The sequence below is a fragment of the Psittacula echo genome (genome assembly GCF_963264785.1).
Source record: "Psittacula echo genome assembly, chromosome: 7".
Lineage (NCBI taxonomy): Eukaryota > Metazoa > Chordata > Aves > Psittaciformes > Psittacidae > Psittacula > Psittacula echo.
In genome coordinates this window covers 23,089,398-23,117,390 of record NC_137740.1, presented here as the reverse complement: position 1 = coordinate 23,117,390, position 27,993 = coordinate 23,089,398, and the positions used below count along the sequence as shown (strand labels likewise).

Genomic DNA, 27,993 nt, shown 5'->3' with positions numbered 1-27,993 from the left:
TAATGGGCTGATTCCAGAAATAGGTGGAAGTAGAGTGTGCAAAAGTGACTGAAAATGATCAGGAATGGCAAGTGGCACAGAAATGATGGAGAAAGGGTGGATAGTGAGGAGTCATGGAGGAATGGAATGTATAGGCTGTAATTAGGGGACACTTGTGTTGCCTTTGTGCCCTGGGTGCTGTGCATGACAGGTACAGCCATGCCTTGTCACCCTACTGCTCTGCTCCCTTCCTTGCTGTAATGTTTCTGAGAACGTTTTTGTGCCATTCAGTGATGACTCCTGCTGAGACAGACTGGCGTTGCACCAGCTGCACGGTCGCTGGCAAGCGTCGAGTAATGCTGCTACATTAAATCGACACTGGAGCATCATTTTTCATTAGGAATTGGTAAATACAGGAAAAGATGTATTGTTTGCAGTAGTATGCACATAGATACACAAATTCTATTCTATGGTAAACCTTAGAAGGAGGTGAATTGTTTAGGGCTGTAATATAGTCCCACTGTGTAGTAAAAGGGACTACGCAGTATAACTAACAATGCAGTATAATGCACTATAAATTGGAGTTCTACTTCTAAATTAACAAGTCAAATACCTCCGCATCTTGTCGTGTGTTGTTACAGGAATCTTTGCCACAGGCTCCTGTTCACACGGAGCGCTGCTGGGTGCGCTCAGAGCTGAGATTTGTACTGTGCAGCAAACCAGACTCCCTCGCTTGCCTGCTTGCTTGCCTTGGGCCCAAACTCTTCGCTCCTCCCCGCGCAGCACCGCACAGCGCCGCGCCCCCCGGGAAGAACGGGGTTAACCCCGCTCCCGCCCCATTGGCGGGCCGGAGGTGGTGCTCCCTCCGCAGCTCCGATTGGAGGCTGTAGGGCGAGGGCGCTAGGAGCCGGCCTATGGGAGGGCGCGCAGCTTTTCGTCGGAGAGGGAAACACGGCCGGCTGATTGGTCTGCAGGCGGGCGGTCAGTGGAGAGGGGGAGGCGGGGCGGCCGCCCATTGGCTGCGGGGGGGGGAGGGGGGGCAGGGTGCCGGGCGGCACCATGTTGGGGAGCTGGCGGGGGCTGGCGACGGCCGGGGCCGGGGACATGGAGCGCGGGCACCGGACCGTGTGAGTGCGGAGTGCGCGGGGATTGAGGCGCTTCGCGGAGCCGCGGCAGGGGCCGGGGGAGGCCTCTCTCGCCCCTGCCTTTGCCACTGCTCCTGCCTGCGTGGCTCGGCGGGGCGGTGGCACCTGAGGGGCGGGCACGCCCCTGCCGCCTCGCCCTGCTCGGGGCAGCGGCCAAGGGATGTAGGGAGGCAGCCCGCCGCTACCCTCCGCGGCACAGCGGCTGCGGCGCCGGGCCTGCTCACCGGTGTAGCCCCCGGGGTCGGGCGTCTGCCGCCGCCGCAGGGGCTGGGTGCCGGCTGAGGAGCCTCGCTGGGATTGAGGGAGGAGCCGTTAGAACCGTTAACGGCCGTTGGCCAGGGACTCGCCGCGCCCGGGCAGGTGCGCGACCTCTCCGCCTGGGCCGGGGGTGGGGAATGCGGCCGGTGTGGGCTGATCCCCGCGGGTGGTCCCGCCGTGCCGCAGGTCCGTGTGATCGGCGTTAGCAGCGCTCTGAAATGCGCACGGCTGGGTCCTCCACGTAAAACGTGTTCGATCCGAGCACATCTGGATTACTGGAAGTATCTCTGCGGCTTCCATGCATGGAAGGTCGGGTTCCCCGAATACATCCTGATGTCATCCGTAGTCAGTTCAGGACTTCGCGGACATCTTTGTAGCAGATGTGACTGTTAATCTGTGCTCTTCGATTTCCTTCCTCTCCTGGACTCTTGCTTTCAGGTGGGGAAAGAGCCCCGCACAGCTGAGAAGCCTGCTGCCTTTCTAAGGATGTACTTATGCTTGTGCACAGGCGTCTGCACAGTTGGCTGCTAGCTCACTGCGTACCACTTGCAGTTTAGCTAAGGTCGTTGGCTGGCTGTGAAAAATTAAATGTGTATTTTTCATCACAAACATTGACCATAGTTGTCAACGCTCTGGGGTTAAGAATTTTCAAGGACATCTGGTTTTAGATCCTTTCTGGTTACAGATGTGTGTAAGCAGTGCAGCTGATTTGGTTTATGCTAGCATAGGCCCTGATCCTACAAAATACGTACATGCTTTAGGGTTTGAGGGAATAGAGAACTGTAAAATACAGATTCTAGTCTTGCAGTGAATTCCATGTGACTAGGTCCCCCCACCCCACCTGGTACTTATTACAGAACAGGGTATTAACACTGTGGTTTTATTTTGGTTTGAAAATTGCTCTGTGCAGCCCTTGTGTCCTTTAGTCTGACCTACATAGTTGCAACAAGGTTTGTCTCTGTTTGCCTCACAGAATCTCAGGAGGGTGAGGTGGATTTTGTTTCCTCACACATTAACAAAGTTGCCAGCTCAATTCTGTACCACAAGCTCTTGTCCTCTGGTTCATCATCCACTGACTTTCTTCTCAGATGCGGGGGAAATTGAGTTGCGCTATCTTATGGCAGAGACAGGCCCATTGCTGCTATATGTCAGTATCCCATACCATTCCTTCCTTCCCATACAGGGTTTCCAGCTCTCTTCATGTACCAGCTGTGAGCACACTGGTTGCCCAGATGGCCAAGACAAACAGACAACTGTTGAGCTAACACTGCAGCCTTTCCTGCAGTGGTTCCCAGCTGCCAATTTCCAATAAACACATAAACTTTGTCTTCAAAACATCTACTGTCCTCTCAAATGTATTTGAAGTTAGCCAATGGATCCAAAAGGTTACCAGAGAAAAGTGTGATTATATTTGTTTCCATAGGAAACTGCTTGGAGGAAAGTTGTTCTGTGAAGAGCATTAATGAAATCTGGTTTCCCCGAAGACTTGCTTGCCACATCCTACCACAGTGACCCCTGCCCACCAGTAACTCCCATCACCCTCAGTCCCCCAGTAGCTTCTCTCTCCCCAGGACTGCATCCAGGTGCTGCCTGTGGCCAGCTGGCTGCTGGTGAAGATAGATTGAGGATATAAACCATATTGTCCTTGGCTTCTTGAGCTTCTGTCCTCTGTCTGGCCAGTTGGCTTTGTAAAGCTCATGGAATTACTCTTCTGACAAATTTGGCAGAAATGTTGGTAATGGATTCTAAAGTTACTAAGGAATATAGTGAGGCATGGTGGACAGACAGATGGACAAAATAGATTTAGTTTCTCTCGGAAGACATGTGAGAATATATTTGGCAGCTACTGATTTTTAGAGTTTCAGGCATAGATAATACAGTGGTTAAAATGCTTGTGTTCTTTCATATTTATATTCTAGCTCTCAACTGGGGATACAGTTGTGCATGGGGAAAGTTTGAGCATAGACTGTCACAAAGATTTTGCCTATAGATAGACAACAGGCGCCTTAACAGAAAAAGAGATGGAGAAATAGCAGACAAGCAAATATGTGTGAAGCCTTGTGCACTGGGTTACTAAACTGATACACAAACCAGGCAGCATACAGAAAGTAGAAGTGACAGAATGAGTCTGAAAAATCTAAACAAAGGTCTGTGGAAGCCTGCCTGTGAAAGCCGAAATAGCAAGGCTGATGTTTCAGAGGAAAAGCATGAGCTGCCGAGGAGTTGGCCAGAGAGGGGAGGATAGAAGGAAAGATTGATCTAGTGAGACTGATCGTTTTGGGTACATTTTGGGAAGAGGAAGATGTCACTACTGTATGTACTGTTTCTTCAAGGCATTTTCCAGGATTTACTGGAGAACTTTTAAAGACCCTACAGGCACAGCATATTTAGGAAGAGAAAACATACATTTCAACAGGAATTAGAGCATACTTAACCATATTTATTTCAGATTGGCATCTGTTTGAGATTATTTTATTTGTGTACTTGTGTTGACAAACTAAGCCTTTGTCTGCCCTCAGACCTTGTTTGTCATTTGGAGCACAACAAGATCCTTGCAAGTTGATCACAAGTGTTTTTGAAATAGTAGCTTTCTAGCTTTGTGGTATAAAAAGTAAGATCATGATATGTGACATGGCATTGATCTTGTGACTCCAATAAAAATTCCTTTCTGGGGTGCAGTTCTCTGCTAACTTGATAGGCTGCTTACGGTAGCTCTGATTTGCTGTTCTTTGTAACAGGCAAGTTTCATGCTGCTTTTTAACTGATGGTAAAGTGGTATGATGTTGGTATTTAATGCCAGTAGACATGCTTTAGTTCAGGCATTTGTGTGCACAGTGACCCCATCATGATATTTAGAAGATGCTGCTGTTTGGATATTGACTCCATGACTTGCTGAGAATACAAACCTGGTTGTAATGAGAAACAAAATTGATCAGGAAATACCCCAAAGAGATAGTGAAAAACAAGAAGTATTTATTATGCAAACCTGCCAGATGACTGCACTGTTAAAAAGCTGGGATGGTTGTTTATTTATGTTTTCTTTTCCAGGTTGATCAAGAGTGTGGTAAAATGATAGAGAGGGAAGTGAGGTTTTTCTTTACTTCTGTAACATGAATGTTGAGTTTGGGTTGTAAAGCAACAAAACTCTTTGGATTATGTCTTCCATTTAGTAATGTCTTCCATTTAGCTAGAGAATAATGCTAAGCAGAAGTTCAGGAAAAATAAAAGTTAAAAAATGGAAAAAAGGAGGGGAAAAACCACAACCAAACAAAAAACTCAAACCAACACTTTCAGAATTACATGACCTTGGTAAGAAATCGGCAGCTGCTGCCCAACAGCAGGAGGGGAATGCATGTTGTTCTGGGATTGTAGGTACATGGACTGCTCTGTCATTGTAATCACATCAGCTCTAGTCAGACACTTGACTTTGGAAAGCTCCATCTCGGCTCTTCCTTCTCTAATGCTTCCTGATTCAAAGAGCGTCTACTATAATTTCGTTGCATCCTATATTCCCATGACTCTTATGTAGGAGTAAGCAGCTGCTCTGTTCCTCTGCCTCTTTGTCAAGCATGAAGACCCTTGCCTTATCCTGTCAGCGTGCCAGTTTCTAGAACTATTTTCTTTTTGGGTCTTCTTCAAAGAGTATCCTTGGGCTTACTTTTGTTGTTGTCCTAGACCCTTTTCCTCTTCGTTCCAGAGTTCTGCTCATGCTATTTGTCCTTTCTAAGATTTTGGGATTTTGTTATCATTTAATTTGTTTCTGTGGCCACCTTTCCCATCTCTGTCCTCATTCCAGGACCAGCCTCAGGCTTCCTGAGCTTTCATAATCCTCTTTTCCTATCCAGGTATTTTCTGAAGTCTTGTCCTTTTCTTCAAATTACTTTCTTCCCAAACTCTTTACAATTTTCTTAGAACACATCAACACTGTCACTCTTGGCATCTTGAGTTTAAAACAATAAAGCCTAAGCTCTTGCTCTCTGGGGTAAACTTCTTCATGAAGGGATTAATTTGTGTTGTCTTGTACAACAAGCACCTATGGAATAATACGCAGGCTTTGCAGGTAGCCTCTGAAATCGATTGCATAGCAACCTCAGGGGTGTTTTGTTGTTTGTTGGAGGAAAGCAGCTGATGACTCATTTTGTCAGATGTCAGTAAAAGTCAGAGCCGACTCACCAGCAAATATTTAAATTTTTTTTTCCTGTAGTTTTATCTACATCATTGGAGTATTTCAGCCACCATTGGTTTCAAAGCTGTCACAAATGATAAGCTAAGTAAATGGCCTTTGATTTAAATGGTGGCTGTAGTTATATTCTCCTGCCCACCCCCCGAGAAGAATACCCCTAGAGAAACTCAGCATTCCTGAAAATAAGTCTAGTAAAGTGAGTGCCCAGCTTGAGCTCCGAAGTGATGAAACCTTTCTGTCCTGTGCTTCAGTTGGCCAATGCTGGGCTGTGAGGCTTTCTTAATATATATGTGCATGTGTATATGTATCCCATAATGAAGAGTAACTGTTCTGAAATGATCTGTGTTCTGTGTAACTTCTTACCAACTCTAATGGATTTTAAAAATGAATGAAAGCAGATCCAGATAACAGCAATGTTCAAAATGATTTAGAATTACAAGTTTTAAAGAGGTGAAATTATGTTATAATGGGAGGGTACAATTACAGCCTGATCTCTTTTGCTTGCTTTTTTAAATTTAAGAATAGTAGTAATATTATATAGGGCTCTCCTTCTGGGTGTGTCTGTGCTCCCAAGAGCAAGGGCTTTCAGGTCAAGTGCATTTTCCTTATCTGTGCTTTTCAATCTCATCCTTGTAGTGTGTAAGATGGAGATTGATGTGCTGTTTGAGGTATACAGGCTGAACTGAGATGAGCAAAACAGAACTGAGAACAATATGTTTTAATTTCCATATAAACATGTGATTTGTTATCTTTCATTATTAGCACAAGCACGTATTTTCCAATAGATTAAAATCAGTATTACACAGTTAAGAGGGGACTACAGTACTAGTTTGAAGCATCCCTGAAACTTTGTAGCTTTCTTTTGCTCTACACTCTACCCTCCATGAGGTTTTTATGTTGCTGCAAGTGGTTTCTATTAACATTAAGCCACTTGTTCACAATTCAGTTTTGACTCATTTTCATTAGGAAACTTTCACTTTCTTTTCTGTTTTAGTGGACAGGTTTTACAGGAAGTATTTAAGAGGCAAAATGTGTAACTTGAGAAAGGCCAAACTGAACAGAGCTGTCACCTGAGGCAGGACAGTGATGGCAGAAAAATTTTGGGTGGTAAAGTGAGCTAAAAGCCATGCTTCTGCATTGTCAGAGCATGTCACCTCTAAGTTGAGTGATGCTCAGCTTGGTTGCTGTGCTGAAAAGAGTGATTTTGAAAATAGGAAGATCTGACAGTTTGTTACCAGATTTTCTTGTTCCTTTTGGTGGGGCTCGTTGTGACTGTTTCTAAGTGGTTCAACTGCTTATTCTTTGTCGGGCTGGCCTGGGACATAGTTTTACCTGCATGTATAATCACTAGTGCTGCTGCCAGGAGAAACACTTGTTCTTGGCCTCTTGGTGTACCCTCCTCAGATGCTTGTGAAACTGTTGGAAACCAGATTTGAGAGAAGGAAGGCTGAAGCCAGAAATTAATAATTAAAAATGTTTGAGCTTTAACACTGATCAGGTCTTTCATGGAGCTCATTGCATGAAGGTGGGAAGTACATGGAGGGCAGGGTTATTCTTTGAATGACAGTGCTCTATAGGTAGGCTTTGTAGACACTTGATGGGTCATCACCCCCTATGAGAGGTGCTGTGCTGCCCTCCTTTGTCTCCGATTTGCACCATTAGCAGTGTTTTGGAGTCAGATGATAAACTCTGCATGGGCTCAAAAACTAACAATGGGTAATTCACACACAACCCTAAGAAGGTGGTTAATGTTTAGGTGGGCTGGCAACCTGGATCATGAACTACCTTGCGGCTGGGTTGTTTGAATGCTAACACTGTCACACAGGAGGGTGGAGAGCCACCTAGCTGGGAGGTAGCGTGGGTCTGCTGTAGACCTAATGTAAATTTACTTAAGGTGCTGCAGAGTTATTCGTGGTCTTGCACTCGCTTTTATACTTGAACTCTTACGCTGTGCTAAAACTGATTCTGCACTCATGACTTGCACAAAGGATGTGCCTTACTGTTATCTGCTATGTGCCACAACCTTAATCTTCAGTGGATATGTACCTCAACAGTATGCTCAGGCCCCTCAACTGTTGTACCCCTGTGACCTCTGCAAGCAGCACTCAGTGTTCACACAGACACTGAAGATGGCTGTGACCTGTGTTTGGCTGGCCAGTCATAGCCTGGTGTCCTTTGGTTGCTGCTGGCAAATTGACTTAGCCTGTGCAGCTTGTTTTTCCAGTGACATGATTAATAATGACTGGTTTATACGCTCATTACTAAATTGTTTGAGAAGGCTTTTCTATATTAGTCCTGCCACAGCTCAGGGTGCCATTTATGGGTTTCATGATTAGCATAGCTTGTGCAAAGAGAAATCTCTGATGCCTCTGAGTGTTCCTCAGGGATGTGCTTTAGTATCTGTTTCCATTTGGGTTTTGACTACATTCAACTAATATTATGAAGAATATTATGAAGAATTTCTGTCCTCATAATTGAAACAAAATTGATTGTGTGTTATATGGTCCTTAACATGGTAACACTGTACTGGCCAAGGCCAAAAGCTGAGTAATTTATAGTGGCAGCAAATGAAAAGCAGTAAACAAATTTCTGTCCTTATGTCTTGTACCTTCAGAAAACTAGGCTGTGCATCTGTTCTCACTGGTTGTCAGATGTCAGAAAATCTACCTGGGAGCTTTCTCTTGAGAGACAAATCTTTAGGAGGCCACAGGTCATAGAACAGGTCACAGGTCTCTTACTAATGGAAAAGTGTTTGTGTAACAATTCTCTGTGAAAGTCTTGCCCATGGTAGTTGCAATTGTTATGATTTCAGCTGTGTAGATATGCTATAAGGCAATTTCTCCCTTTGTGCAGATTGCTGAAGATCTACAGGAGGACAGCAAACCCCATCTGTTTTAACAGAAATGTTCGGGCTTTAGGATGCAAACATACATAAATGTGGAATTATGTTCCAAGCACAAACTTGATTTTGAGTTTGCTGGGATCTGCAGTAATACAGTTCTGTTATTTTGTGGGTTTTGTTTATTTTTAGGGGTACCAGAAGATGCTTCAGTGATGATACCTCTTTCACAATGCAAGTTATGAATGAAATTCATTAACATCCCTTCCTCACCCTGATCTCCAATAGACTTCCTGTAACACTTGGAAGAAAGGGTCAGGGGAGAAGGGTCACCATGAAGCTAAAGCAGCGAGTTGTGCTGCTGGCCATCCTCCTTGTCATCTTCATTTTCACAAAAGTTTTCCTCATTGACAACTTGGACACCTCAGCTGCCAACCGGGAAGACCAGCGCGCCTTTCACCGTATGATGGCAAGCCTCCATGTAGAACTGGACCCCCGACTTGACCATACGTTGCAGTCCCCTTGGGAGATTGCAGCCCAGTGGGTGGTGCCCCGGGAGGTGTATCCCGAAGAGACACCCGAGCTTGGGGCTATTATGCATGCCATGACAACCAAGAAAATAATAAAAGCTGATGTGGGATACAAAGGGACCCAACTGAAAGCTTTGCTAATACTTGAAGGAGGACAGAAGGTTGTCTTCAAACCCAAGAGGTAAATATTTCCTTCAGTTAATAACTGATTTATGTATATGTTTTATCTCCATGATATTGCATTAATGTTTAAGTTACAAACTTACATGTAAATGGAAAGGCTATCCTGTTGTTTGTGAGACAGATGGTGAGCCTTGCTGGTGCTCTAGTAACTGCCAGCTGTCTCTCAGGCTGTATAGCTTTGATATTTGAAACAGCCTGTCGTTGGATGTCGTGGTTTAAGCCCAGGCTGTAAATTAGAACCACGCAGTCTACTTCCCCCCCCACACCTTTCTTCCCTCTGCTCCTGGAGGGACGGGGAGGAGAATCGAAAGAATGCAACTCCCACAGGTTGAGATAAGAACAGTTTAATAACTAAGGTATAAAACAAATCACTACTGCTACCACCAATAATAATAATGATAAAGGAAATAACAAGGGAAGAGAATACAACACCTCACTGACCGGTACCTTGCCCCCACCCCGCCGTGATCTAGCCCTTCCGGGCAACTCCCAGTTACATCCCCCCTCAGGCCGAAAGTCAAAAACACAGCACTGCACCAGTTAATTATTTTAATTAACTGGTTAATATTTTAATTATTATTAAAAGAATAATCCCTGTGTTCAGTCCTGAGGCAGTGTTGGTCAAACCTGATGTTTCTAAGCAGTATCTTTCTGATTCTGGAAGCGGAGGTTCTGGCAGCGTGGAGACAAGTCTTGCCTATTCTTTCTGCATAGGGATCATGTCAAACTACCATGATAGAATGCAGTTCAAGAACAGGGGAGGGCTGAAAGTTGACACTGGTCCTAAAAGTAGATGTGGGTGTCTGGTGTAGCTGCATGAAGACTGTAAAAATGGCATGGTAGGTCAGAGTGAAGGCTCCTGAATTTCCTGTCTGCTGATAGTGAATACTGGAGATGCAATGTAAGAATGGGTGGGTAGTGATACTTCTTTGGTATGGCCTCTGTTTACATTGATCTGCACAGAAATTTGACATGATTGAACATTTATAAAGAGTCTTGTGCACATCTCTCAGGCTTTTTGAGCTGTTTGCCTTCAGGGAAAAGGAGAAGAAAACGATATGAAAAAGGCAGGTGTGTTTTATGGGATCACACTGAAAATGTAAAGTGTTGTCATCATGGAATGAGTACATTTCCCTCCAAAGCATATTGGGTTGAGCAAGCATGAAGTTTTTCTTTCATGTTAATAAATAGTTAGAGAATGGGAAAAAAAAAATCTGTCCCCCACTTCTTGAATTCACAGTCCTGTTGGTCAACTACTGGTCTGGCTGGAGCTTCACTGTGGGGCTAGGCAGCATTTAAACAGTATGAACCTTTCACTCAGATGTCTTGGTGGTATGACAGGCAGCTTATCCAATAAATGCAGTAGCAGGACATGGCATTTCTGTAGTGCTTTCTGTATAAATGAGTGCTGTAAAGCGTTTCACCGGGCATTAAATTACATTCCCATAATGGAATGTCTGTGCAGGCAAACTCAGTGACTATGCTCCATCAGGGACACGTGCAGCTGCGAATGTTTATAGGAGCGCTAGACGGTTTATAGGAGTGCTAGGCAGTATGGCCCTAGCCATATTGGTAGACCCGTGTTCTGTTTGTGACTGCTGAATAGGTAGGTTTGTAGGTAGAGTCTTGTTCTGTCATTGCAAGATAGTCTATTTAACTAGCTTTTGACCTGAAAAGTGTATCAAAGTTAGTACTAAAAACCATTTTGAGAAAACTTACTGGTTGTGGAAGAATGAATTCTCTTGTTACCTTTGCTCTAGAAAGGACTAGGTGCCTACTATGCATGGAAGCAAGAATTTGGTTGTGTTTTACCAATAACTTTTAGCTCTGCAGCTTTCAGAATGTGACCATGTTTTCAAAAGCCTGCTGTAAGTACATACAAAAGACTGGACTTTGAGGATGTGTTCTGAGGGTTAGCTATCTCATTTCAAAATTACTTGAAATCCAGACAAAGTTACTAATGATATAATAATTTCTACCATCACATGCCGGTGGTGTATGTGAAATAATATGCTTATTTGGTGTAAGTTCCAGTTTGGCAGGATTCTGTCAGATCTTCCTCCGAAAAATCTCCATACTATCCTGCACTGGTTAATTCTGTTTTGAGCTGCCTTGCAGAGAAGGTAAAGCATTTGCTCAGATTGATGAAATGGAGTGTTGTCTTGCCCCAGATATTCTCTGGGAAGGGTTAAAACATCACTGTGGCTTCTCTTACACTTGCTGCTGCTGCTTGAACCTCAAGTCTATTGGAAATAATCCAGTTTACACAATTTGATATGTTAATGGAAATGAGAAAACAAGTAATCTAATCTGGGTTTACTTTATTTGAAAATGTATTGAATTTCACCCATTTGCTTGGTATTGATTGTGGTATTTTAGGCTCACCTGGAAGCATGCTGCTTAAGCAGTATCTAGACCTGATTAATGTAATGAATCTTGGAATTTCTGTTTGCCTTGATCATTTAAGTAACATTTATTAAAGGAAAAAAAAAGGGAAGGGGGGAAGGGAGGAAAGCCCACCACTTCACCAAAATAATGTTGTTGTAATGAGCGTCTAATTTCTGTTTCTTGCTGTTTGTTATGTCTTTTCTCCACCAGAATAGAGGGTCTTTTTAATATCCAATATTGTTCTCAGGTTCACGCTTGCTGATCTTCTAACTATTGAAGACTGCATTTGGCATTTCTTCAACAATATCATGTTGTATTTTCATGTTAATCTGCAATCCATTCTAACCCCAAATCATTTGTGGAATTGATGCTTTCCAGTATAAATAGTCCCCTGTTCTGTAGCTGGGTCTGTGCTTTCTTCTTAGATGTGATTTGGCATATGGCTGAATTAAAACCCGTTCGTTTGAATTGGCACTGCTTCCTAAGCTCTTGAGACCACTGTACATTACTGACCTTTCCCCCTTATTTACTACTTCAACAGTCTGTATGCTATTTAATCTCATTAATATTTTTCCATCACCCATTTGCAATCATTTTGAAAGCAACCCAGAGTCTGTTTAACATAGCACTGTCTTGTCACTCTGAACAGCAAAATTGGTGGAAATCTTGCATGAATCACTTTGACTTATTTCAATTATAGATATGCCAGGGATTATGTAGTGGAAGGAGAGCCATACGCTGGCTACGACAGACACAATGCAGAAGTGGCAGCCTTTCACTTGGACAGGTATGTAATTACTGGGTTACCTGGTTTTATGGTCTCTGGTAAATGCTTTGTCAGAGTTGGGGGGAAGAGAGGTTCCTTAGAGAATACAGCTCAGATGTGAGCTACTTCTAACCTGTCAATATGCCACAATTAAGCAAAAAATAAAAATTCATTTCAAACATCTCTGCAAGATTTTAAAGTTCAAATTTTTCACAAAATCTTAGAAAGGAGAATGAGCATTGAATCCACTGATACATAATATATGGAAGAAAGAGCTTAGCCAAATCCTGTGGAGGAGTCTGAAATGCTGAATGTATGTGCTAAGTTAACATCCAGTACACTAAAAAGTTAAGTCTAATATCTAGACTAACAATTTAGTCTAGACTAAATATGAGTCAGTGCATTCTAGAGGAAAACCAGCTATTCATATATTGTTTTCAGGGGTGCCCAGATGGCTTTGTGGACCTGAGATAGATGTGCAATTACAAGAAGAAAAACAGTTACAGGATGCACAAAGAGGGGGACAGAAAATACCAAACACTGAGTATCAATAGTGATGATATACTGTTAGAGGCACAATTTCACCTAGAATAAATGAGCACGGTCTTCGTCTCCTCATTATGAGAGGACTATGTTGGCACTTGGGAGAGGATTTAATTATCTTCACAGATGTGAGAAGTTCTTAGGTGAAGAGACTTAAAATCCTGGGAAAAAACAATAAGGAGGGACAAATATAATGAAAAATAGAATGGTTGAGCTTAAACTGAAATTTCTCAGTTCATAAATTAGAGACTTGTGACTGACTGAATTCATAGGTGGTAAAAGATAAGTTTGTTAGTCCTTATTCATCTGTGGAACTTATTCTATAGACAGTGGAAATTAGTAATTCTAGGAAGATTTGGTGATAACTAGTTGTGTAATACCCACTGCTGCTGTTGCAATCTTGAGGTGGTGGGCCAAAATCGGGGTATTTCAGGACCAAGAAAAGATGATGTGGTTGGATGTGTGTTGTTCATTTGTGCTTTTAAGAAACATACAGAATTTAGCTTCCCTGCAAAAGCAGTGATACAACATTATAAAGCAACAATTCAAAGCCTCTTTCCAGTATCCAGACCCCTCTTTCTTCACTCTTTCTCCCTGTTTATTTGGTTGTGGTTTTATGCTTGTTCCTCTGGCCTTTCTCCTCTTTGTGGATGTGCACCTCTATATTCTTAAAGAATACCTAGCAGAAGCTACCTGCCCACGTAACTTTAGCACGTACCTTTGTTTTTCATGGTGACAGTTACGTTGTTTCAAGAAGGATCTGAATCATATTGCTTGTTTACCCTTAATGGGGAGGCTGTATTACCCCAGATAGTGGCTTTTCAGCTGTGGATATGAAAAACAGGGGCAGCTTTTCCAGATTTAAGCTCTGTGTTTATTTACTTGGAACACTTGGATTTTCTTAAGCTGTACATTACTCTCTGTATTGGCTGTGAATTCTGTCTTTATGCATACATGATTTGTTCAGGCAGACACATTGTGTTTCCCTTTCTTAGAGGTATTTTATACTTATGGAAGGGGACTTACTCATGGAATATCTGAAAACAGAAATACTGTGCAGCTGTTAGAGTGACTCTCCCAGTATCTCTGTGGAATGTAGATTGTCCCTTTTTCAGAACAGACAGTCCCTGAAAAGTCTCTTTTTCTGAACAGCAAAGACTACCAAAGGCATTATCAAAAGTACATTAAGAAAGTTGGGACTGACATTGTACTGATGCTTGTACTCTTCCTTTAAGCACTTTTAAGATTCCATTACAAATCCCCAAGTCATTTGTGGTCACAGAGCAAAGGCCATGGCAGACATGGGAGTGGAACCTGGATCTTATGATCCAGGCTTTCTGATTATTCTTACCACCTCCTTTTTTTTTTCCAGACACTTCTCAGGCATTCAGTTTTGTTCTACCATTCTCTCTTCCCTTCTCCCTCTCGTGCCAAACAAAATAACTCCTTGATTGTTTACTTTCAAGTATAATTGAATTGGGCTTAAACATAACATTTTAATAGAGAGTAGTTCCCACAAATTATAAATGATTTTTCCAGGTGGCCTAAAGGCCATATGGTTACTGCTTTAGCCTGTACACAAGACAGATGATGGATATTTCCGGTATGAGGTCTGACTTCTGAGAACTGGAGCATGGCACATCCTGTGTTGCTCTGCTACAAATGTTGTAATAAAGGAGTGTCACTGATGGCCTGTAAAGCAAGTTTAACATCCAGACACTTAAGAAAAATGAGTTTCCTTACTTTGTCTTGAAGAAGAGGTTGCTGCAGGGCTCCAACTTTATTCTTTGTTCTCAGTTATCTCAATTTTCAGACGATGGCACAGAGACTGTGGTTTTGTTTTAATTTAGGGCTGCTGCCTATGTTGCAAATTCTCATGTCATGTTTTTTCATTCCAAATCAGAATTCTGGGTTTCCGACGAGCTCCACTGGTGGTTGGCAGGTTTGTGAATTTACGTACAGAGGTCAAACCAGTAGCCACAGAGCAGCTTCTGGGTACCTTCATGACTGTGGGTAAGTGGATTCCATGAAATGTGCAAGCCAGTAAAAAACCCCAACGTGTTTAATGGGGAAAGTGAGCCATGGGAATCTGACAGAGTTATAGAACAGTTAACTATGATACAGAAAGCTGGTAAATCTCTTTCTGTGCCAGGAGAGTTCATAACACTTGTATAACCCCATTTGGCGGGGAGGAGGACTTGATTTTCTCCAAGTAACTTTTCCACTGTAACTTTTCTATGTTCCCTCATGCTGCTGTTACAGATGTGATTTGTTTTAAGTAAGAATTTTCTCTTTGCTGTCAGGGGTGGTTAGAAAAGTTTGTGATTGGACCTGGAAGGAAGAAAAATGAATTGTATTTAACGCGAGCACAGTGGTGATTTGGGATAATTTATAGAGCTGATGTGTTGGTTGGTATTAGATGTTGTTTGTGCTACATCAAAGTGTGCTGAGCATTCATAACTAAATGTGTCAGAACTTCCGTATGTTGTTTACAGTAATAATGCTGTGAAGGGCACTTAATGGGAATTATTAATGTGAACTCCTACCAGGTGGTCATTAAGCACCAAGAAATTACTTAGGCTGCAGTTTTAACTCCTTCAGGCTTTCATAAAATATCCAATTATTACTGTCTTTGGCTTTTTTTCCAATAAGGAGACTCTAGAGATGCTTGTTCATTAGAGCTGGTAAATATGCGTGCCTGTGTATATTTCTATTATGAGCACTATTGGCAGTCTCACCTACTGTTTGCCTACTATTTTCAGTTATAAGATGTAACCTTCAGATCAGAATAGGTCTGCCTTGCCAAACTCTTTGCATTCACATTGGGTGTCTGCCTCAGGCAGACTACTTATTCTAATTTCAGCCAAGATAACTAAACAGTTTTATAGCAGAAACGCTGACTTGAAAAGTAGGTTGCAGAAATTTTCATTGCCTTTCCCCAGATTCCTTGGAACCGCCTGCTCTGGAGAGCATAAACCAAAGAAATGGGTGGGTCTGGGGAGAAGGTTGGTCTCTTGTCAATCCAAATTTGACCAAGTTTCTGAGGTTTTGAAGAAAAGATAATTCATGTGTACCCAGTGCAGGTTTGCTAGAGTTGCAACTAGAATCTCAGAATTCTGTCTCTTGCTAGACCTGCTGCAGGCCATGGATAGGAAGAGAGATTTGCAGGACTTTCTGTACAAATGAGAGATCTGCTGCAAGCTCTGTGCTGTTAATGATCACCTCTCTGATGTCCTTAGGTTGTCTGACTGGGGTAGTGGGAGCACAAGAGCTAGGTCTGGATAGAGGACTGCAAAAGAGTGCTGGCTGGCCAGGGGATGTGTAAGGATGGAAAGTGAAAAACACATCTTTCAGGGTTTAGGGGGGATATTGAATGTAAAACCGAAGGAAGAAAGGATGTGGAATAGGTGGAATCATAAGGAAGTGAGACATAGATGAAGAATGTTTTGGAAGAACATCTGTAAGTATGAAATAACTTGGCAAAGGAAGGGTGAAGGGTGAAATAGAAAAGATTCAGTTAAAAATGTTAATCTAGGCTACATAGATTTCTTTCCACTACAGGCAACATAGGCCATAACAAATTAAAGAGTGCAGGGTTTCATTGTGCCCCTCCTTGTCAGAAGACACTCATGAAACTTTAACACAACTGCATTCCTGTAAGAATGACAGCTTGCTTGTGTTTCCCCATCCAAGTCAGCTCAAGTAACTGAGATGGGTACCAGGTCTCAGGGCTGCAAATCCATTTGAGTTCTGCTTAGTGTTCTTTCACTTACTTCTTTTTTGCCAACTTTTTCAAAAAAGTGGGAAATCTGACACATGAAGTGTGAAATTTTGAAAAAAAAGGTGCTAAGGTTGCAAAGTCAAGGTTCTAAGGATTAGGGAGGGATCGCAAAAACTTGTTTATAGTACAGTGTTGTACTAACTCTGAGTGTGATAGAAACATTAGAAAATAGTTACTCTCTCCTTTGAATATTAGTCTTTAATGTTGCTTTGAATGAATAGATAACTGTTTATTTCGCTTCTCCCTTTCAGAGGTAGGAAACATGAGGTCAAGCGCAGTGAAATCCTATTGCAGGGAAGGCTCTGCTGCAACAACATGCACCTGAATTTCAGTTGGCATCCTTTGGATTAACCTCTGCTCTTTTAATATCTCTTTTTTTGTTTGTTTGCTGAAGGTAATAACACTTGCTTCTACGGGAAGTGCTACTATTGTCGGGAAACAGAACCAGCTTGTGCAGATGGGGACATCATGGAGGGGTCAGTGACCCTGTGGCTTCCAGATGTCTGGCCTCTTCAGAAACATCGGCACCCATGGGGTAGGACTTACCGTGAAGGCAAACTTGCCAGGTATGAGAACGTGAAAGGGTTATTCTTTATGCATGATAATTTGTACTAGAACTACCCATGCAATACGGTGGCTAATTAAGGAGCAAGTGTTCTCAAAACCTAGAGTTTTGCTGACAGCTTTCTTGATAAGACAGAGAAGTCTAGAAGTCTAGGAGGGGATTTAAATTAAACTGAGCAAGAAAGAAATCTTAATTGTTTTCCGTGATACTAAGTGCTATCCTTTTCCTACTTCTTTACTGGAACAGAACTCTACTATGCAGTCATTCCAAGCTCTGAAACTCCTGACTCTGGGCAAACCAAGACTCCTCTTTTGCCACTAGACCTTCTTTTGACACTGTGCCTCTTCATGGCCCATTACAATATGGTAGCATTTTGCTATTTTCTGCCAGACCTCATTTCATGGTCCTTGTAGTTTGTTTTAAGAGATGTGGAGCTAGTTTAGCTAAAGTAGGTAGGCAACAGAAAGTTCTTTGCTTTGCATACTTTGGTATTCAAAGTATTTGATGACTATGCTCAGCATCTAAAGAAATGCTTTTAGAGAAAGGCAAACATGGGATCTAGCAATTTTGTAAAATAGATGTAACATGTCTGAGTAGTTGTGTTGGAGATGTTTTTTCCATGACCAGAGCAAATGGTTTTGAACTTTGTAAATTTTTCCAAGTCCTCGACAAGACACTAGAAAGAGATTTTTAGTCCTTGATATAAAATACCCATTGATTTCCAATGACGTGATTGTTCTGAGAAAGAATCTCATCCAAATGCTTAATTGAATTGTTTTAGAGTATTAAATATACAGTTTGATTTTTAAGCAGCAGATGTTATCTCCTTTCCAACAGGTCTAAATCAGCTGTATATGGAAACTGGTAAATTGCAGTAATGAATGGATTTAATTTCTTGGAGGCGTTTCTTTTCTGAAAGACTTTTTTATCATAAACTGCCTGCCTACACAGGAGTTTACCCTGATACCTACACTGATTTGCTATTTATTGTATTTTAAACTTACTTGTTCTTACTTCATCCAACTGGGATTGCATGATTCTGATGTTTTGCACCTTGTCATGTTGCGCTTTTCACTTTGAGAGCATCAGGAGAATTAAATGTTCTAGATGTCATGCACTCCTTTTGCTGTGTCTAGTGATTATGGAGAAAGAACTCTGTAGGAATTTTTTTCCTGATCTTGCTGCTTCTACTCTGTCCTGAGCTGACCTTTTGAACATAATTCATATAGTCACATTAGTGTACATAATTTTTAATGGAGTGTAATAGATAAAATCCCTGACCTTCAAAGTCCTATGATAATACAATAGAAATGATCAGAAATAAATGTCGGAGAAAGGTCTGTCTTGAACGACTGAATAGAAAATGAGAAGAAGAGACCATAACGTATCTGAAAAATTGTTGCAGGAAGATTAAGTACTGATCTGAAGTAAAATGAGGGGAAGGGAAACACTTGAGGGAGAGAGAAATGTAGCATAAAAGAAATGTATCCAGTACAAAGAGGATTATGTTCTCAGACTTTTGCCTTGTGGATTTGTGCTGTAAATTGAACGTGGGTTGGACCTTAATGCAAAAGAAAGAGGGAACTAGAGACAGAGATTGTGGAGCATATATGACGTGTTGAAAAAAACATTGCGAAGATAAATTTTTGCCCACTCTGATTTGAATAACTGGAGGAAAGATGGGATATTGGGCTTCAGACCTCTAGAAGATGAGGGGGGGTATGTGGCAGTTCTAGTAGTCAAATTCTTACCTTCTCCCTGCTTTTATGTGCCTCTGCAATTCTGAGCGTGTCAACAAGTCTCTCCAGCTTTTGTTACCTTTTTCTAAGTCACAGATGGTTTAAGGCATTTCCAACTTAACTGCTATTTTGTGAAGGATTGTTTCAGTCCTTTCAGCTTTGAAGATTGTAAAGAATAACATGAGAAAATTTCAAATCCTAGCTCTGGAGAATTGAGACATGACATCCATGTTATGAGAATGGAACTACATTCCTAGGTTACATGTAGAAGGAGAGGAGACAAGAGGGAAGCTTGAAATCTTGCCAGTGAAGAAGGTGAGATACTGTTGAAGGAAATTAGGGAAGAAAGAGACAACTGATGAGCTAGAATGAACACATAGGAGGTGGTTGTTAGTAACCAAGATGAGCTTATTTGTATTTGAAAGAAAAAATGAAAAGGACTGCTGGAAAGCAAGACTCATGGAAGCAGATCAAAGCAATAGAATCAGATGCAGGATTTGAAGTTAGAAGTTAAGGGAGACAAGTCATGACAGTAATCTTGCTGTGAGGCAGCCCAACCACTGCTGAATTGACGAAGCAAACTCCAACCTTGTTTTCTGTAGGAAGAATATGTGTAGCTTTGCACTGAAATTATAGCTTGCTCCATATGCTAGAGTTTTAATAAAGGATTTACTCTTCTATTAAACCACTTTTGTCTAGTTCTTTCTTCTTTATATAGCCTTAACTGCACTCACAGTGAATAAAGGGGCAGCTATAAATACCATTGCTGTGCAACGATGGAGTATTCTTAGAAGGTTTGATTTGTTTTCTCTTCATGGCCCGCAGGTGGGAGTATGATGAAAGTTATTGTGATGCTGTGAAGAAGACTTCACCATATGACTCGGGCCCTCGTCTCCTTGATATCATTGACACTGCTATCTTTGACTATTTGATTGGGAATGCTGACAGGCATCACTATGAGAGTTTCCAGGATGATGAAGGAGCCAGTATGCTCATCCTCTTGGATAATGCCAAAAGGTGAGGGTAGAGGAAATCCTGGTGGCCAGGCAGTGGTGAGCACAAGGGCGAACCTTTTATCTGCTCTGTATCTCTCTGTTTTCTTCCACAATTTTTTTCATTAGTACCGTTTTTGCTAAAAATCCAAAGCTTTCCTTCTTATCAGAAATTACTCATCAGATAGTAGAGTCCTTCAAAGGCTGTGTTGCTTGCTCTGTGCCCTAGATACTATGACTGCTTTTGGCAAAGTCTTAAACAACAGAAACTCCCAGGTTAGCACAGTATGATCTTTTTTCCCCAAGCCACTTTCAAAAGTTTGCTTGTGGCTCTCTTCCTATCCCCAGAAAAGCCCCTCTCTTTTATGCTTTTAATTAATGAAAGATTAAAGACTTATGATTTATTATTCAGCAGTGAGTATTAGTAAGTTCCACAGTAAAAGTAGATCTTTTAAAATGTGTTTCTGAATAAATTGGAATTCCCTGCTTTCTGGACTCTGGCTTTAAAAGGTCGAATTTGTAAATTGAAGATAGAACTGATGAGAAGTCCTTCTTGAGGCCAAACTTTATTATGTGTATATGTTTAAAATGTGAGTTCTGTCTTTGCTGTAGTTTTTGTATGTGGCTGGTATAGTATAATTTAAAAATCCTATTGAAGATACAACCTTGTTTAAATCATAATTTGTTTAATTTACCTTTAAAAACAGAGATAACATATTTTCTTATGATTTATTCTGGAGACTCCCATGTTTTTTTCTTCTGATGGGCACTACCATTTGCAGTGGCAGTGAGTTTCCCCTTCTGCGAATGGACCAGTTTCTGATGGTTAGCTCTGGCAATACCTGTGCCAGGCTGTGCTCTACAGAGGCTTTGCATACTGCTTGTATGAAGTGTACACAGCAATTGAGACCTCTGGTCTAGACAGATCCTTGGAAGGCTTAGAGCTACCATTTCTTTCTCCATTTCCTTTCGTGTAGTAGATTGCTTCCTTCTTTTTTTTTTGTCTGCAGTGGCTGACTTGCATATTTTGTCTTTATGCATCAGCCTGTTCAGTCACACTCCTTTGGTTGTGTCAGCAGGATGTATTCTACCTTGGGACTGTTGAATTATTGCTGCTTTCAGACTGCTTTAGTTGAATTTGGAAAAATGGTCTTTCTATAATGCTCTGGCAGTGTGCTAGGAGGAGGTTAATGTATTAGTCACTGGAAGTGAATATGGTAGTTGAAGGTCATGTCCTTTCATTATGGTACATGCTTGTAACATTATGGAAACGTTTCCGGTGGGGCTTTGCAGGCCCAGGAATAAATTGTTTTCTTGAAAGCTTAAGTAAAATTCTTTCAGCTCCTTTGAGACAAGGGATAGGGGCACAGGTTTTTCATGGAATCATGGAAGATCTCAAGCTGGAAGGGACCAATTAGAATCATCTAGTCGCAGCTCCCTAAAACTAAATCATATGACTAAGCATTGTCCAGATGTTCTTGGTGCTGCAGGGAGCTTATTCCAGTTTTAAAGCTCCTAATAACAGAATTATTTGAGCTGAGTAATGCTAGGCTCCTAGCCTAGCATTCCTAGTTATCTTTATTGAGGGCAGAGTTCTTTGTTGAAAATGAAACGAGGAGAGTGAAACTATTGAAAAATAAAGAAGAAAGCATTTCTTAGATGAAGCTTAAAATACTATGAAATCCTCTTGGCAGGCCTTCCTTGAAAAGTGTGATTGTGAAATATTAAAGTCGATCACCTTGTTAGTTGAACTATTGATCTGAGCTTGGCCATCTAAAACAACACGTGGCTGCTATTTCATTCATTCCTTGTTTAGCTGCGTCAAACACGCAACACTTCTGCTGTCTATGTCCAGAATACCAATTATTCCTTTCCCTTGCTTCACAAGATGAGCTCAACTTTAAAACTCCTCTGAAGTTTGTTTCTAAGGTGCCTTGGTCTGATAAAGAAGTAGGTATGTTAGTGTTGCTTCCATTTACCTGGTACATTAGCTGACACTGTTGAGAGTTATACCTGTAACTGGTCATAGCCTCTTTATATTTTAATTAAAATGATTTGATCTGTTGGAGCATGGAATTGTCTAGTATTTATTTTTTTTCTTTTTTTTCTAATTCCTTACCAATCTCTTGATGTTGAGAGCAGCATTAGGAGTTCAAGTGGTTCACTTGATTTTAATTCTGCTTTTCAGCTTTGGAAATCCTGCCCTGGATGAAAGAAGCATCTTGGCTCCTCTTTATCAGTGCTGCATGTAAGTGAAATGCAGGGATGCTGCTCACTTTATTTATGCAATTGCTGTCCTTAGGTTTGCAATGTAATTAAGTTTGAAGCCTTCTGGCAACTTGAAAATGTTTGCTTTACTGTATTTGTTTGACGTATTGTCACTGCTCAAGAAGCTGAGAAATACATTTTCATTAGGGTAGTAAATCAGATGGTAGACTGTAGGAAGTAGTCTTGCCTCCAGGTCACTGTTTCAAATCTGTCCTTAGTCAGGATGACAGGTACTTTACATCTGCAGCTGTCTCTATCCAGATCCTGCCGAATAAGAGTTCACATCACAGTCCTCCCTGGCAGAAGCTAACAACTAAACATGTCTGGCAATTTAACTACCTTCACTGCCAAATGTTCTTTCTAAACGAGACTGCAGCACTGCTCAGGGTGCTCCTTTCAATGTGACATTTGTAGGTCTTTTGCAGGATTTTGTTTCTGCTTTGGCCCTCTGAGCTGTGGTTTTGTTTTATTTTTAGAAGCTGTGACTTGTTGATTTCTGTTCTCTGTGTCCACTCTCTCACCAGGCCATTACTACTTCTCATTAATGAATAGATGATCAGGTGGCTGGAGCATGTCTCCTATGAAGATAGGCTAGAAAGTTGGGCTTGTTCAGTCTGGAGAAGAGAAGGCTCGAGGCGGGGGGAGACCTTATAACAGCCTTCCAATACCTAAAGGGGGCCTACAAGAAAGCTGGAGGCTGCAAGGGCATGTAGTAATAGGAGAAGGAGCAGTGTCTTTAAACTGGAAGAAGGTAGATTTGGGTTGGTATATTACAAAGAAATTCTTTACTGTGAGGGTAGTGAGGCACTGGAACAGGTTGCCTGAGAATCTGTGAATGCCTCATCTCTGGAGGTGTTCAAGGCCAGGTTGGATGGGGCTTAGAGCAACTTTTGAGCAACCTGGTCTAATGGAAGTTGTCCCTGCCTGTGGCAGGAGGTTTGGAACTAGATGATCTCTAAGGTCCCTTCCAACCCAAACCATTCTATTAAAAGTTCCAGGTAGAAAAATACTGACCTATCTGTTTTCTGCTTCTACTACTTCAAGATAACATTAATTCTGTTAAGCCTTCCAAATTAAGCATTTAGTTGAGAGTTCCTTGAGCCTGTCCTTGGAAGGTTCTGTCTCCTGAATTCCTCAGGACCTGTGAAACCTGGGAATTCTGCAGAGAGCCTGAGCTCTCACCCCTTGCTTGCTCTAAGCAAAGCTCTATGCATTGCTACAGTACTTCTGGCCTATGTTGTGCAAGATTCTTTTAGAATCCATATGGAGAACAGTTAAACTAAATGATTTTAAAATTACTTAGTTTTCCTACAGTAATTTTAGATGCATATGTAATTTCCCACTTTATGAGCATCTTTTGGAATCTTTCTCATCTAGGTTCTCCCAAAGTGCAACCAGAAAAGGAGTTTATCTATGTAATAAATAAATTCACAGTTTCCTGCTTTTCAGATATCCTTTCTTTCTGATATCAGGCAAAATGCCATATAAAAATTAAGATGCATAATTGTTTTAACTATCGGTTTATTACACCACATGGTTATATTGCTGGTTTCTGTAGAGTCCATTAATAGCCAAGAGTTTAGAACAGTGGTGCTAAACCACAAAAATTTGAGAGAGAATCCTAAGAAACTTCACAGAACAACTCAGTTTATGTGGGCTGATATGAACAAGTTCAATGGCCAATGGAGCAGAAAGATCACTGCTGTGTTCACTTTCTTGGAGGTTCAGTCAACTGACTTTTGTTCTTCATGATTGATTGCTGTTCAGTGATACTCTTCCTGAGGTGACATGAGTTTTGTGTTTGAATTAGCAGCCAGACTGTTAATTTTCTTTCCTTTTCAAACTGTGTCTGGGAGGTCTCAAGACTGAAGAACTTCCTTGCTAGCAGTTTCAAGTGTTTTTATATGACATAAGAATTAGCTCAAATTAGTTTCTTTCTTCTTCACCTTCAGCTTTCAAGTTCCAATTAGATTCTGCATATAATGCATATACCTGGATCCTCCCATCCAAAACCATTTTGTTAGCGAGGCTCCGCTCTTGGTGTGACAGGCTCCCTCAAGAGGTTGGCTTTGGTATTGCTGGCGGGGCTTCATCTGATAGTGGTATGATGACGTGTTCGTTTCTCTCTTTTGCAGCATCCGGGTTTCTACCTGGAATAGACTTAATTACCTGAAGAATGGAGCATTGAAGTCTGCCTTAAAAACTGCTATGTCGCATGACCCCATATCACCAGTGCTTTCTGACCCTCATCTGGATGCCCTAGACCAGCGGCTTCTCAGCATTCTGGCTACAGTGAAGCAGTGCACAGACCAGTTTGGGCCAGATGTTGTGCTGGTGGAAGACAGGATGACTCTGTCTCATTTGTAATTGTAGTGGAACGCAGATGAAACTCCTTTTTTACAAACAAACAGAAAAGTGATAGAAAAACAGCACAATCAGTTCAGAAAGGCTGCGGCCAAGATGGACTGAAATGAACAGGAAAGCTTCCTAGCCAGAGAAACAGAGGTGACACTGGCTTTTACCTTGGGCTGACAGCAGTGAGAGGTGGGAAGTTGGAGCCTTGGATAGCTCAGTACTTGTAATGGCATCTTGGTCATTGTGGTGTGTGTCCATTGCCGGCAGTGGGCATTGCACTGGCTAGAAGTGGCGCTTGGTGTTGGTGGAAGTGTGTGGAATACAGACACTAATTTGTAGACCGAATCTAGAGGGAACAAATGGAGATGAACAGTATGATCCTCTGCCCTTCTCTTCCCCACATATACTCTTGCGAGTTTTTGTCTGATTCAGGGTTGTACATAATCAGCTGTGAGCTGGTTAGGCATTTTACTGCTTCTTTAGAGAAAGAGGAAGTGGTGAATAAATTATTAGACTGAAGAGTTGTGCCACCCCCCCACCCGGGGTGGGATGTTCTTCTGAATGCCATTAGGGGTGGGAGAGGGGACCTCTGCTGCTCAGTTTTCTTTTCCTTGATAAAAGGCTGAGAAAGGGGTTTGCCTCATGTGATAATGCTTCAGTGTTTTTGCTGAAGTCCTATCAAAGATTTATCCACAGGGTTGGAGATATAGGGGAGGACAGGGTGGTTATACAGCACTTCGTAATTAAGGGGTTACAGTAAGTTTTCATGTGTCCTGTCACAGTTTTCTGTTTTTATGGAATCTGGCAAGGTCTGGGTAGAGAAAATATCATTGCAGTCCTGTGCCCATATTAACCAAATTTTCATTATATTGTAGTGAAGAAGGAGGACAGATTCTGTCCTTGGAAGCAGGTTCTATTTAGTGAGGTCATGCTGCTTTTACTGTAGGCCCTATTTAATGTGGGGAGTCTGTGTGTGCTGTACTGGGGAAAGAGAGGTGTATTGCTGAACTTCCCCAGTAACCAACAGCCATGGACAAGGCCCTGAAGAGTGGAGAGAACCATGAGCCGTGGTCTTCATATGGAGAGAGCTTCCTGCTGCTTGATGTTATAACCACAGCTCAGTGCTGCTGTTCTGTGGAATGCCAGCAGTTTTTCAGTCTCACTGTTTAGCTGGTCTGGCTTGTGGCTGGGCTCTGAAGCTGTGAGCACTTCCAGAAAGTTTTCTGCCTTCCTGCAACCCCTACTGCAATGTTCTGACTGGGGTAGTCATCCTGGGGTCCTTGCTCCTAATGACTCCGCCATAGATAGGGACAGAGCTAGTGTAATTTGACTTTCAGGGCAGACCTGTAGCTCTCATCTAGTGCTAGTCCTGTCATCTTTTCAGCACTGTGCCAGCTTGCACTGTGGATGAGCTTGTGGGTGCAAAACCTGTCACACATGTGGTAGGTCTGAATCTGTCTCCCCAGAAGGGAATCAGCTTTATCATTACATTTCCAAATTTAACAGCTTTGCATCAGTTTTCCTTTTAGACAGTGTGATCCTTAGAAGTAAGGAAAGAGTTCACTTCCCAAAGTGTTTATGTATTATTGGACCTGGGGACAAGAGCAGCAAAATGTCAGTTTAAGAATTTTTCCTTGATCTGCCTGTTGAAACCTTTCTAACTCTGGAGTAGTTTGGGGGGCAGATAAAGAGCTGTTTCTGTTCTTGCACCTGCTGCTAAAGCTGATCAAAGAGGTATAAGTGAGAGAGTTTATTTTTTAAATGCAGTTTTATTTTGTTGGAGTCTTTTTGTCATTGCATGAGCAGAGTATCTTGAAAGTAGAATGCAATTGTTAAACTGGATTTTATGTTCTTCTAGAACTGTTCTGGACTTGGCCATATTGCAGACCCGCCCGAGAGCCAGGATGGGATCTGGAGTTATTTATTGGTGTTACCAGTCAGGACTGTAATGCACAGACAGCTTTTAGGACACTGGTGTTAAGCTAGTGCCTGTTTATTGTTGTACTTAATAACGTGCTTTGGAAGCCATGGTCCTTCAGTGAGGACCCACCAGTGTGGATTGTGCCTTGCAGGTTTCCTTAGGGCAAAAGCGAGCATGCCTAGCTGATGGTGAGTGTGGGCAGGAGCCGTGCAGAGATTACCCTGGGATCTTGCTGACTGAGCTGGCCTGTCATTTGGCTGCCCATTAGATTTCAGTGGTTGAGTGAGACATTTGTGGGAAGGACTGTGGGCAGCAGTGAGGTGGTTAGTGAATGCTTTTATTCTAAAGCAGAATAGGTTCATACTGAGGCATTTTGGCATAAACTCTTTCCCAGGAAATTTAAGTTGATTTACGTAAAGGGTAGATGGTGAAGCACATGGTAATGGCTTGTAGCATTATTAAAAGTATATTCTCTTTGAGCTTAATCATGAGCACTTAATATTTTGGAAAGGACCTACCAAAATTTGATATTTTGATTTCTATGTGATCACTCTTGATCATTTACATTTGATTTAATAATGGATTCCAAAAAAAGTCTTTCTGTCTTTATGAAATTAAATTAGTGTTCAGGACTTACGTATTGTTTCTTCACAGGGCTCTAAGCTGAAGCTATTGCTGTTAGATGGAACCTGGGGATAAGTTTATCCCCAGTATGAATGTCAAAGATTTAAAGCAGTGTGTTGGTTTACTTGAACAAAGGGTGTGAAGTCCGGCATCATCAGTAGGAGGAAGCAAGAAATGGTTGCTTTTTTTCTTCTTTTTTTTTATGTCAAATTGATGCTTCTGGCCCCTGTAAACACCACTGGAGAATGGTGTTCTGCAGCAGGAAAGAAGAATAAATTCCTCTCTTGCTCAGAATCAGGAAGATCTGATTTTAGCCTTGTGATAATCGCTGGCATTTTGGCAGTGGTTTGTTTGAACACAGAACCCTGAGAAATAAGAAACAGCATCCACATGCGAACAGGGTCTGCTTGAATCTCTGAAAAAGTGTCATTCATGAAGCAGGTGCTATGCTCTGTTGATGAGGTTTTCATGACACCTTCTAATTCTTGTTCACTGTGCACACTGTCATCCGCTGGCTCCAGATGTTACAAAATGATTGTGTTGTGGATATTAGTAATATAGGAGCGCTTGAAGCACAGAAATCAAGAACTAATTAAAAAGAGAGCATCATCAGCCATCTGCTATTTTTCTCCTCCTTCTGAAGTCAGCAGTCAGGCTGGAGGAGATACAGAAGTCTGCTCCTCTTCCAGCAGCTAATGAACTGGAGTGTGTCATGCCAAACAAACTTCAACTGAAAAATACTAATTTATTAAGAAGGTAATTTATTTGCTGTGGCAGCTGGAGCAAGATGCTCAAAACAGACACCCCTCTTGGAGCTGTCAGAGGATTGCCCCTGGGAGCAGCTGCAGAAATTGAGGTTGCTAATAAGAAAACACAATGCAATCATGACTTTCTACTTGTATCCCCCAGGGTCAGATTCCACATAAAGCGACAT

The 27,993-nt window shown here is 41.9% G+C and overlaps 1 protein-coding gene across 1 annotated transcript; it reads left to right on the top strand.

Annotated features, from left to right (window-relative positions):
• The first annotated feature begins 1,051 nt into the window (after positions 1–1,051).
• On the top strand, positions 1,052–27,993 carry FAM20B (FAM20B glycosaminoglycan xylosylkinase). Its single transcript, XM_080623869.1, has 8 exons — positions 1,052–1,106; positions 8,597–9,115; positions 12,206–12,292; positions 14,718–14,827; positions 16,990–17,161; positions 19,725–19,916; positions 22,080–22,139; positions 24,295–27,993. Exons 2-8 carry the CDS (start codon positions 8,739–8,741, stop codon positions 24,524–24,526), a joined length of 1,230 nt encoding a protein of 409 aa, XP_080479995.1. The 5' UTR covers positions 1,052–1,106; positions 8,597–8,738; the 3' UTR covers positions 24,527–27,993.